The sequence below is a fragment of the Rhineura floridana genome, chromosome 8 (assembly GCF_030035675.1).
Source record: "Rhineura floridana isolate rRhiFlo1 chromosome 8, rRhiFlo1.hap2, whole genome shotgun sequence".
In the NCBI taxonomy this organism is placed as follows: domain Eukaryota; kingdom Metazoa; phylum Chordata; class Lepidosauria; order Squamata; family Rhineuridae; genus Rhineura; species Rhineura floridana.
Window position 1 is genome coordinate 56,336,308 of NC_084487.1, and position 13,447 is coordinate 56,349,754.

Consider the following 13,447-nt stretch of genomic DNA (forward strand, 5'->3'; position numbering starts at 1 on the left):
CTATTCACTGGTCTGGGTGGTTTATTTTTATCCACAGTCGGCTACAGAATCATACTCAAGCACTCTTCTTAATTATTCCTTCTCAAACTGGAAAGAGGTAACGAGCAGGGTACCACAGGGCTCGGTCTTGGGCCCAGTGCTCTTCAACATTTTTATTAATGACTTGGATGAGGAGGCGCAGGGTATGCTTATCAAATTTGAAGATGATACACAATTGGGAGGGATAGCTAATACTGTGGAAGACTGAAAGAAAATTCAAAGGGACCTTGATAGGCTGGACCATCGGGCTGAAAACAACAGAATGAAATTTAACAGGGATAAGTGCAAAGTTCTACACCTAGGAAAAAGTAACCAAATGCACAGTTATAAGATGGGGGATACTTGGCTCAGCAATACTACATGCAAGAAGATTCTTGGGATTGTAATTGATCACAAACTGAATATGAGCCAACTGTGTGATGTGGCTGCAAAAAAGGCAAATGCTATTTTAGGCTACATTAACAGAAGTATAGTTTCCAAATGCGTGAAGTATTAGTTTCCCTCTATTTGGCACTAGTTAGGCCTCATCTTGAATACTAAATCCAGTTCTGGACATTGCACTTTAAGAAGGATGCAGACAAACTTGAACGGGTTCAAAGGAGGGCAACGAAGATGATCAAGGGACTAAAAACAAAGCCCTATTTGTACAGAACAGGGCATGTTTAGCCTTGAGAAGAGGACTGAGGAGAGATATTACAGCACTCTTCAAGTACTTGAAAGTTTGCCACACAGATCATCCCAGAGGCCAGGACAAGGAAAATTGGGCTCAAATTGCAGGAAGCCAGATTTCGACTGAACATCAGGGGAAAAAATCCTAACTGTTAGAGTGGGATGACAATGCAACCAATTACCTAGAGAGGTGGTGGGCTCTCCAACACTGGAGGCATTCAGTAGACAGTTGGATAGCCACCTGTAGGGTATGCTTTAAGTTGGATTCCTGCATTGAGCAGGGGGTTGGACTCGATGGCCTTATAGACCCCTTCCAACTCTACAATGCTATGATTCTATGCTGTTAAGACTACAAGTGCCATCTTTCCTCACCATTGGCTATGCTGGCTGGGGCTGATCTTTTTACATTATCAGAGCACCCCCCCCAATGAATACACACCTGGGCACTCATTATACATTCACTGTATACTTAAATTATAGTACAATTAATATATAATTAATATATAAAAGTCTATTCATAAGTAAGTCTCTTCATATTTAATGGGGCTTTGGATGACATAATTTAGGTTGGTCTTTCACAGTTCAATCCACTCCCTGTGTAGCTTGGAAGAATTTGGTAATGTGCCTCTGAGCATATGGTGAGTGGTGGCAACACCTGCAATCAGCCCAAAGAACAGAAACAAGACATGTGCTGTGCTGATCTTGTTTTAGCAGGGAGGAAGCAACAATATTAAAACAGTTGATAGAGTTCAGATAGTCACTTTAAATATGGTTGATTTACTTTGCAATTTTAGTGAAGTTTCCTATAGGAAATCATTCTCTTTTGCTTCTGTTTCTGTGAATATGTGAAGTACAGCAACACTTGGCAACACTAAAAAAAAGCTCCAAAAACAATTGTGGAATAATGGCACTGACTATTCTGCAGAATCGTTTGCAATGGACACGAGGAATATCTCAGTTTGCACAAGATAAAACAGTGGGAGGTGAAATATATTCCAGTAAAATTCTAGGTGTGCTCTATGTTTTTAATTGACCGTCCCAACCTTTCCTTAACTAGCGTGGTTTAAGCATAGCAGGCTGAAAATAAGCATCTTGGGCAAACAAACTTTGTTTTTTCCAACAGCTAGAGTCATTGCTTAAGCAGCAACATATTGTAATCAGTCTGATTTTACATTAAACTGCAGTTTCAGATTCAATCGTTAATGCACCCAAAATAGAAATAGAGCATAACCTCCCGTTTGAAACACAAAAGGCTGTCTTCACCACCATATGACATTGACCATAGCTTCGGCTATGGGGCGGCATACAAGTACAATAAATAAATAAATAAAGGCTTTGAAATTAATACAAATAAATTTGACACAGATTTCTAGGATAAATAATGAGAGAAATATAATTTTCTAGGTTAGATTCTCTATAGAAACAGTAGTAACACAGAAAAGAAGCAAAGTAAGAAGAACACCAACAAACATACAAAAAAGTAATTCTCCATCTTTGGAGATGGCAGGTGTTGCCGTCACTCACCATATGCTCAGAGGCACGTTACCAAATTCTTCCATGCTACACAGGAAGTGGATTGGACTGTGAGAGACCAACCCAAATTGTGTTTGCATTTTGACAAATTTGTAAGGCAGTACAATAACTCAGAGATGAGGTCAGGTCTCTTGTTCCCCTGGTGCATTCCCTGTAGCTGCCCAATTTCCCTGATTTTTAAAGTTTGATAGAAATGTCTGTTGGCTATAGGTACATTCTTAAACTGCAAGGTTTTTGCCTATTAGTGAATTTTAATAATAAAAGTTCTAACAATGAAAGAGCAAGAGTAGAACAATGGTTACAGAAAGGGACAACAAAAGTTAATTCCACATCAGTCATGCAAACTGCTTATCACTCTCATTCTTGTGCATTATTTTATACAAGAAGACCAAAACATGCAGTTAAGTGACAGATAATGAGAAACTGTGCCAGCAGATCAAATCAAAAACTGTTGATGTGGACATAGCCTAGTCCTTAATTAACTTTCAATTAGTGAATTGGTCTCATTGCAATTTGTACGGCAGAGAGCCAGTGTGGTGTAGTGGTTAAGGTGTTGGACTATGACCTGGGAGACCAGGGTTCCAAACCCCACACAGCCATGAAGCTCACTGGGTGACCTTGGGCCAGTCACTGCCTCTCAGCCTCAGAGGAAGGCAATGGTAAACCACCTCTGAATACAGCTTACCATAAAAACCCTATTCATAGGGTTGCCCATAAGTCGGAATCGACTTGAAGGCAGTCCATTCATTTCATACACTTTGCTATATTTTTACAGAAGTGCAGTTTATTTATTTATTTATTGCATTTGTATACCACCCCATAGCCGATGCTCTCTGGGCGCTTTACAACAGTTAAAAACATTAAAAACAAATATACAAATTTAAAAACATTTTTAAAAAATCAATTTAAAAACACATGCTAAAATGCCTGGGAGAAGAGCAAAGTCTTGACCTAGAGCCAAAAAGATAACAGTGTTGGTGCCAGGCGCACCTCATCAGGGAAATCATTCCATAATTTGGGGGGCACCACTAAGGCGGCCCTCTCCCTTGTTGCCATCCTCCCAGCTTCCCTTGAAGTAGGCACCCGGAGGAAGGCCTTTGATGTTGAGCATAGTGTAAGTGTGGTTTCGTGGCAGGAGAGGTGTTCCATCAGGCATTGTGGTCCTAAGCCATGTAAGGCTTTATAGGTTAAAACCAGCACCTTGAATCGAGCTCAGAAACATACAGGCAACCAATGCAAGCGGGCCAAAATTGGTTTTATATGTTTGAACCATCAGCTCCCTGTTACCAATCTGGCAGCTGCATTTTGCACAAGCTGCAGTTTCCGAACTGTCTTCAAAGGCAGCCCCACGTAGTGTTGCAGTAATCTAACTTGGAGGTTACCAGAACATGGACAACTGAAGCCAGGTTATCCCTGTCCAGATAGGGGCGAAGTTGGGCCACCAACCGAAGTTGGTAGAAGGCACTCCGTGCCACCACCTGAGCCTCAAGTGACAGAGATGGCTCTAGGAGAACCTCCAAACTACAGATCTGCTCCTTCAGGGGGAGCACAACCCCATCCAGGACAGGTTGGACATCCACCATCCGGTCAGAAGAACCACCCACTAGCAGCATCTCAGTCTTGTCTGGATTGAGCCTCAATTTTTTAGCCCTCATCCAGTCCACTGTCACATCCAGGCACTGGTTCAGCACATTGACAGCCTCACCTGAAGAAGATGAAAAGGAGAAATAGAGCTGCGTGTCATCAGCATACTGATGGCAGCGCACTCCAAAGCTCTGGATGATCGCACCCAACAGTTTCATGTAGATGTTGAACAGCATGGGGGACAGAAATGAACCCTGCAGAACCCCATACTGGAGAGTCCAGGGTGCCGAGCAACGTTCCCCAAGCACCACCTTCTGGGGCCAACCCGCCAAGTAGGAGCAGAACCACTGCCATACAGTCCCTCCCACTCCCAACTCAGCCAGTCTTCCCAGAAGGATACCATGGTCGATGGTATCGAAAGCCGCTGAGAGATCAAGGAGAATCAACAGAGTCACACTCCTCCTGTCTCTCTCCCTACAGAGGTCATCATACAGGGCAACCAACGCTGTTTCCATGCCAATACCAGGCCTGAAACCCAACTGAAGTATCCAGATAATCTGTCTCATCCAAGAGTGTCTGGAGCTGGCCTGCCACCACTCGTTCAAGGACCTTGCCCAGGAATGGAACATTTGCCACCAGCCTATAGTTATTAAGATTTTCTGGGTCCAGGGAGGGTCTCTTCAGGAGTGGTCTCACTACTGCCTCTTTCAGGTAGCCAGGAACCACCCCCTCTCGCAGAGAGGCATTAATCACCTCCCTGGCCCAGCCAGCGGTTCCATCCCTGCTAGCTTTTATTAGCCAAGAAGGGCAAGGATCCAGCACAGAAGTGGTTGCACGAACCTGTCCAAGCACACTGTCAACGTCCTCAAGCTGTACCAACTGAAACTCATCCAAGAAATTGGGACAAGGCTGCGCTCTGGATACCTCGCTTGATTCACCTGCTATAACACTGGAGTCTAAGTCCTGGCGGATGCTAAAGATTTTATCCTGGAAGTGCCTAGCAAATTCATTACAGCGGGCCTCAGATGGTTCTACCATGTCCTTGGGGCCAGCGTGTAATAGCCCCCGCACAATTCTGAAGAGCTCCGCTGGGCAGCAGATTGATGATTTGATAGTGGCAGCAAAAATTGGGTTTTTGCTGCTCTCACTGCCCCTAAATACAGCTTACCATAGGCACTTACCAGTGTGCAATCGCATCCACCAGGAGTTTGTCTCCATCTGCACTCAAGCCGTCTCCTATATTGTTTCATCGATCTTAGCTCTGGGGTATACCATGGAGCCGTACAAGCGCTCAGGAGCAAGCATGTCAACCGCCCAGGTCATTTCTGTATTCCACAGTTTAACCAGCGTTTCGACAGGAGCACCAGCCCTATTAGCCAAAAAACTTCCCAGGGCCCTTTGGAAACCATCCGGAACTGTTAGTCTCTGGGGGTGGACCAGCTGAATAGGTCCCCCACCCTTGCAGAGGGGAAAAGCCGGTGTAAGTCTAAACAGCAGCAAGCAGTGATCTCTCCATGACAGAGGGACTGATGTAAGATCCCCTACATTCAGATCACCATCTCCATGTGTAGTTGCAAAAAACAAGTCTAGAGTATGCCCTGCTACATATGTTGGGCCAATGGCATATTGGGACAGTCCCATGGTTGTCATGGAGACCATGAAATCTTGAGCCACCCCAGATAAGGTGGCCTCAGCATGGATGTTGACATCCCCCAGTTTATACATATTTAAATAGATAAACTCGAGTAGACTAGGGATGGGGAACCTCAGGTCTGGGGGGCCAATGCACCTCTCTGGCCCTCTCTGTCTGGCTCTTGGGATGCTCAGCAGGCCACACCCCTTTTCTGCACTATACATCTCCCCCTGTCCCTGCTTTGCACTCTCCTTGAATGTTTTTGCCTAGCTACAGTGTGTCAATAAATTAACATTTGTTGCACCACCTGCTTTTGCCCCCACCCACCACAGGCATGTCCCCCCTGGAAGGTTGCCTAGAAGGGAATGTGGCCCTTGGGAAGAAAAGGTTCTTTACCCCTGGAGTACATATTATAGAACTACATGGAGAAGTAGTCTGATCCAATATAAGCAGGGGCTACTCCAGTCGTGAGAGGACCCTGGGCACAGCACCCTCTGGTGGGGCCTCTGTCACTGGGCCCTAGTGGATTTACTTGAGAGTAATGGTGAGAAGCAATGCTCCACACAGCACCAGATGGCTTGGTCCAGCCACTGTTTGAATTTCCCACAAATGTCCCAGAGTGATATAGTGTGAGTGTCCTCATGGGCAACACTGGGGCTGGGCGAAGTGTGCAACTTTTCATCGGCGACCCCAGTGAGGCACAGTTTATATCCTCTACCCCACCATGACTCAGATTGCAACTGGGTACTTCCATTGCTCCTTAGATTATAATGGGAGCCCATGAAAATCTGTATAGCCCCAGCTAGTTCTCATGCCCACCCATGCTCTAAACAATACCATCAGGTTTAAATAGTACAAACAACAGATTCCCATGCTTTATTTTTACTGTTATCTTTAGTTGTCAGATAGTAGTGAAGACAGGGAGTGCAGTTCTTTTTATCCACAGTTACGAAATAGCTGGTTGCCCCAGTGTGGGTATAGGCTGCTGACGTTATCAGACAATGGCCATTCACTCAACAACTGTAAACTTGCATGGTGCTGGCCACAGAACCCCCTGCCTCTGCCACCACCATGAGACAAAGGCAAAAAAAGCCCCATCAGACATTGCTGTGCCATGGTTGCTAACTGTTTCAACCTCATTGACCACAACTGCATATGTATACTGGTTTTTAGCAAATGAAAAACTAGACATGAATTGTGTTACTTACCCACAATCACTACAGGGATTAACAAAAGAATGTACAAAAAAGAGTAGTTTCGTGCTTCATTTGGAACTTCACATTTAAAGTTTCCCACCTTGACCTAGTGGATAAAAAGAAATGGAATGAGTGGGAAGGACCAATAGGTCTTCTACATATGTAGCAAACTATAGTCAGTACACAAACAAACTTGTCAGTGCAGATAAAAGGAAGTTGCACAAAGTTACAATTTCTTATCCAACTGTAATTCAGAAAGCAAGAGATAAAGGTTAAATAGAAAAATAGTTACTGAGTTGTTCTAATGTGCCTTCAAATCGATTACGACTTATGGCGACCCTATAAGTAGTAGTCTTTATTACGGTCACAAGACCAGCCTTAAACAAACACATTTTAATTACATAGAAGAGGATATAAATAAGTAAATTTAAAATTACAGACATCATAGTATGAGTCCTATGATCAAACAGCATAAATCTTAAATGTTAAAAACTACATAGGTATCAATTATATGAGTCGATTAGAAACAAATTAATCTGATAATTAAAATTAAAATTAATAGTGAGACTTCCGGGAAGGGTGACTTAGCCTGTGCCTGCTTTTGAGACGGGCTCCTGCCTCAAAAGAAGCTTATTCAGATATATCAGTCAGATTTTTTTTTTTTTTTGACTGATTAAACTTCTCCCGGGTAGGGAGAAACGAAGAGATTAACCTCAAAGCCTATTTTTGTTGGGACGACCAGATCTCATTAATTTATGGGACGAGGTCCAGCCGACGAAGGTGGGACGGATTTTCAACAACAAGCTCTATCTGATAAAGCGAACGTTCATCTTACCTTCTAAGAGAGAACGCACTAACAGGCAAGCACCCTTCTTTCTATATTTTTCTTTTACTTGACTTAAATTGTTGCTGTTTAAAAGAGATTTGCCAGATTGATCGGTTTTTGACATCTCACTGGGGAGCCATAACTTCTCTCTGCTACTCACTAATTAATAGCTTATCTCTGTTTTTGTTGCAAAAAGCTGTCCTGGATTTGCATTCTAAAGATATACACAGAAGAGGGATTTCTATTCCAGATTTTTATTTTGAAGAATATTATATTGTCTGAGATTACTCTCTTTTTGGTCTATTTTATTTTGTCGAATCTGTTTCCTAACGACGCCATTAATTGTTTCGATCCTGGGAACTGCATTTTGTTTACTTAAGCATGGAGAGATAAGGCTGTCTGCTCTGTTTATACTGTGATGTCACCAAGTTTGGAGTATTAACCCAATTGTTGCTGAAATAAGAAGTGGTTTTCCTATATTTTTCGTTTAAAATGGCAATTAAGAAAGTGGCTGAGAATCTGGAAATAACTATGTTTCAGAAAATAATGGATGAGATTGAGATAACGAAACAAAACCTGCGACAGGGTTGTAAGGAGCTGAAAATTGAATTGAGTAAAATGACGCAGGAGATTAAAGATATAGGGGTCCCTGTGAGAGAGGTGACCCTGGAAGGGGTCCCTGTGAGAGAGGAGACCCCGGAGATTGGAACAAACGTGGAACAGGAAAAAGATTTGGAGTCTATGGACTTTAGAAATAAAATCTATTGTTTGGAGACACAGGAGATTAAAGATATAGGGGTCCTTGTGAGAGAGGAGACCCTGGAGACTGGAACAGGGGTCCCTGTGAGAGAGGAGACCCTGGAGACTGGAACAGGGGTCCCTGTGAGAGAGGAGACCCCGGAGATTGGAACAAACGTGGAACAGGAAAAAGATTTGGAGTCTATGGACTTTAGAAATAAAATCTATTGTTTGGAACTCAATCTTATCTCTGAAGAAATTAATGAAGATTCTAGAGATAAAGTTATCAATGGCATGGATAATCTTCTGGACTGGAATGATGTGATGGAGCCCAATATAGAGAAAATCTATGGAATTAACTGCAGCCATGTGACAATGGAAAAACTTTCAAGAGATGACCCAGTGTATTTTGAAAAAAAGAACAGAGATATGATTTTACAGCAGTATTTCAGCAACCTATTTAGAATGGATGGCAAGAAAATATTTGGGATAGAGGTAATTCCCATCAGACTCTTACTATATGACTATGGCTTTGACAGCAAGATTATTATGGAATACTGATAATGGAAGATTGGATACTGAAATTACTGGACTTAACAAGACTACTGAAGATGGAAGATGGAAAATGGAACTAATAGGGATAATAGAACAATGGCTACTGAAATTACTGAACCTAACAGATTCTGATGTGATGGATTAATTGAAATGTTTATTTTGACTATGGTTATGACAATAAGATTATCATAATTAGTAATGAGATGGATTAATCGATATGCTTATCTGGAAAAAAAAAATTGATAGATATATTTCTTAAAGAATTGAAACCTCTCTTTGACTTTTTGTGGAAAGAATAAAGTAATGTTTATGAGATTTGATGATTAAGTAAGATAACTACTGGAGGAAAGTGATTTTATAATATGACTTAAGAGACAGGATTGTTATATATTATAGACTTATAACTGATTTGATCTTTGACAAATGGGAAGTCAATATTTTACTCTTTATTTTTTATTTTTATTTTATTTTATTTTTTTTTGTTTAACTATTTTTGATTTTGTTTTTTGTCTTTGAATGTTTTATGATTTCGCCTTGTATGTTTTATGAAAATCTGAATAAAAATTATTGAAAAAAAAAAAATTAAAATTAATAGTGAAGTTTTAGTTCACTTCAAGAGTCAGATGAAATTTAAAAGAAATCAGTTCAGTTATTTTTCTTAAAATTTATAACTATCAGACTAAACTTAGCAACTGCTAAAGTTATCTCTGGGTAGTGGTCTGATAATAAATAATCCATCCAAAAGGATTCCGTTTGATGGCTATATGGGTCTAAAATTGGGAGAATTAAATGAGATCTATAAGAATGATAATATCGGCATCGTAATAAGACGTGAGCATTGGTCTCTATTTCCCCCAATCCACATTGGCATATGGAACTTTATTGTATCTTCCTTCAAGTACCGCTGAGGGTAGAACATTTAGCCTCATCTTAGTGAATGCCTTGTGATATTTAGGAATCATTAGATTAGATATATATGGCAATGGTCTTAAAAAACTTAAGTTACAGTGATGATTTTTTATAAGCATTTGTTGATGTTGCACGTCAATATCTCTTAGACGTTGATTAATATTGCACCGGGCAGCATCAAAACCCATGGCTATAAGTGATGGTAAAGAGAAACCTATTTTTTGGACTTTATTTTGGATTGTATTAGCCCAGATTGATTTATGATTATTGTAAAGGATAGAAGGAGTTAGGCCAGTCGGGTCCAATATTAATTTTAGCCATGTGGTGATTCTATAGAACCAAACCTTGGATTCTATAGACTGAACACCCAGCTCCAGCCTTAAAACACAATTAGGAACGCAAGGGGAAACTGCCATAACCGATCTTAAAAAACCATTCAGGACCGTTTCCAGTTCAGATAGGTTATCATTTTTACCCAACTGCGACCCAAAGGTTAACTGCGGGATAACTTTAGCATTAAAGATTTTTAACGCCGGGAGAATGGACTGTCCACCTTTAGCATAGAAAAAGGTTGTCAATGCTTTTGTGGTCTTTTTTGCATTGAGCACCGCCAATTTGGTATGTTGTCGGTAGCTACCAGATGATTGGAAAATTATTCCTAGATATTTGAAGGAATTCACTTGTTCTATCTCTTGGTCTTGAATTACCCAGCGATGTTTGGATCTTGGTTTATTAAAGATCATTACTTTCGTCTTTTGATAGTTGATATTCAATAGTTCGGAGGAGCAATAGAAGGCTAATTTAGAAAGTAAGCGTTTCAGACCTATCGGAGTTTTTGAAATATTTTGAATATTTTGAAATATTATGTCGTCTGCATATAAGAGAATGTTTCTAGATTTACCTGCTAAAATAGGAGAGGATGTAGTAGCCATAGTTGTAACAACATCATTAATATAAATATTAAACAACAGGGGTGCAAGAATGCAACCCTGTTTTACGCCCTTGAATGTCGGAATAGGGTTAGTCAAATGTCCCTTGTTGTTACATCTAACTTGTAAAGAGGTATTTTGATGTAATCCTTGTATTAATATGAGCAGGCGCTTGTCAATCCCTAGGTTAATTAATTTAGACCATAATCTGGCTCTATCAACCGAATCAAAGGCCGCTTTCAGATCTATAAACGCTGTGTATAAAGCACCACCTTTTTTATTTGCGTATTTTTCAACTAGATGTTGTAATATAAGTGCTTGATCTAGTATGGAACGTTTAGAACGAAAGCCCGCCTGTTCTGGCGCAAGAATATCGTTTTGTTCCGACCATAAGACCAATTTAGAGTAAAGATGGGCTGTGTATAGTTTACTTATAATATTAAGTAAGCTTATTGGCCTATAGTCGGCTGGATTGGTTTGAGAGCCTTTCTTAACGATTGGGATAACAATTGCCTTACCCCAATCTGATGGAATTTTCATTGAGGAGTCAATATAGGTGAAAAGCGCCGCAAGGATGGGGGTCCACCATTTAGCATTAGCTTTGAAGATTTCAGATGGCAAATTGTCAGGACCTGGTGCTTTGTTGGATTTTAATCGGGAAATAAGCTCTGAGATTTCCTCAAGTGTTACAGGTGGCCAAGAAGGGACATCACTTGTCAAAAATTGGATATCGTGAAAAATATTATTATTTGCTTGGTAAATTTTTGAAAAGTAATTTTCCCAGTGGGTTGAGGGAATCACACAATTTATTTTAAAGTTAGACCTAGGCCAGTGACGAGAAATTAGAGACCAAAAAAGATTAGAATTTTGCAATTTGGTGGCATTTAGCAATTGTTGCCAGGTCTCAGTGATTTCTTGGGCTTTTTTCCTCCTCATCAAGTTTTTATATTTCTTTTTGATCTCACAATAAGTTTGCAAATGGGAGATAGATTTGTTCTTAGCATAACTATGGTAGGAGTCCAGTAATTCCTTGTGGAGTACTCTACACTCGTGGTCAAACCAGGGTTTTGAATTATAGTAATCCTTATGTGGTTTAATTTTTGTATTTTTATAGATAGCAGTTTGCAGAGCGAGTATTAATTTTTGAAGTTGGAAGAACGGATCGTTGTGATAGGTGGGAAAGAGTAGTTGCTCTTTAATGGACTGAATTTCGGGAGAGTTTAGGCTGTCTATAATTGCCTTTTCTATTCTAGGGACCCATTTAATCCTAGCTTGGCGTATATTTATTTCCTCATCAGCAGAGGTATATTTATCTAAGTGTATAAACTCCTTACCACAATTAAGTTGCAGTGATACAGGCGAATGATCGCTTTCCGGGCGGTTTGCTATATGATAATTTTCAATCGATTGATATAATTCTTCAGATATGAAGACTAGATCAATCGTTGACGAACCCTGAGCAGCAAAGTAAGTAAATTCACCCTTCTACGTCACCTCTGGTACGACCATTTAACAGGATAAGATTGAGTTTAATAATCAGGTTCATTAAACAGAAACGCGCAAAATTTATTCGTTTATCCTTTGATTGTCTGAGGGGTATATTATGGTCGATTACTAATGAGGGGGAAACTAGATGAAATTTAGCAAAAAGGGATGAATCAGATTGTCCTAGTCTGGCGTTAAAGTCGCCAGCTAGGATCACCAGCATTTCTGGGTAGCTTGAAATCAAGTTGGTTATTTGAGATTCTAATGAGTCTATTTGATTTTTAACTGTTTTTTTATGTCGACATGGAGGAAGATAAACATTGATCATTATTAGCGAAAAGTTTGGCAATTTTAAGATGATAGCTAATGCCAAGTTACATAACTTATGAAGCTTAATAAATTTAAATTTCATTGAAGTTGCAATATAAATGCTGAGTCCTCCTTTTGGGCGACCGCCTTTGTCACTTGCCGTAGCTGGCATATGGTATGCTGAATAGCCTTGCATATAGATCTCTTGCGTGGACCATGTTTCTTGGAGTAAGATGAAGTCGTAGGTGCATAAAAAGTCTTTTATATATTCGTCGTTCACTTTATTCTTCCACCCAGAAATATTCCAGGAAACCATTTTTAATTTGTCTGTTAATGGCTTGTCATTGAGTCAGTCATCAATAGAAGAAAGTTGATTAGGATTCAAGGATACGTCGCGTCGTGGGATTGTTTCATGTTCCAGTGAGTTTGGCTTGTTTTGAGACATTATATCAACTGTAGAACTTGAAATTGTATTTTGTTTAGCAGAGGATGTTTTCATTTCTAATACTTGAAATAGGTTTTTTAATCTTGTAAGAATCTCAAGTTGAGCATCTAAGTCCAGTTCATGGTATGAATTTAGAAGTAATAACTCTTCTGGTAAGAAATTTGATTGCTCATTTGCCTTGTTTACTGATGACAGGTTTGCTTCTGCTGGTAGATGGTAGTGAATAACAACATTTTCCAGTAGGTTTTGAGGACTCATGGGAATTGGTTCTCCAGATGATCTATGATCCGGCGCTTTATTTTCTTCATTAGAGGAGCTAAGTGTTAAAGAAGATTTTAATCCCATTAGTAAGCTTAACGGGGAGGCATGATTCTCAAAAAGTCTGGTGATCCATATTTCACTATCTCGTAGATTGATTCGATTCCTAAGGAGAGTTTGCACTAAATTAGAATCATGAAAGGTTATTATAGTTCTGGCGTTTGTATAATTATAGAATAGATATTCAATATTAACAATTTCATTAGGTGGAATAGTTTTGTTCAATTTTTTTTAATCAATTCACAGAAATGATGTTTACGTTCTTGCAGATTAAGAACT

The 13,447-nt window shown here is 40.0% G+C and overlaps 1 protein-coding gene across 1 annotated transcript in view; it reads right to left on the bottom strand.

Annotated features, from left to right (window-relative positions):
- The window catches only part of PLXNC1 (plexin C1), a 125,753-nt gene that overhangs the window by 29,309 nt on the left and 82,997 nt on the right, over positions 1-13,447 (bottom strand). Inside the window, exon 15 of the mRNA XM_061639567.1 lies at positions 6,667-6,760. Coding sequence (XP_061495551.1) covers positions 6,667-6,760 — 94 coding nt within the window. The remainder of the gene's footprint in view (positions 1-6,666; positions 6,761-13,447) is intronic.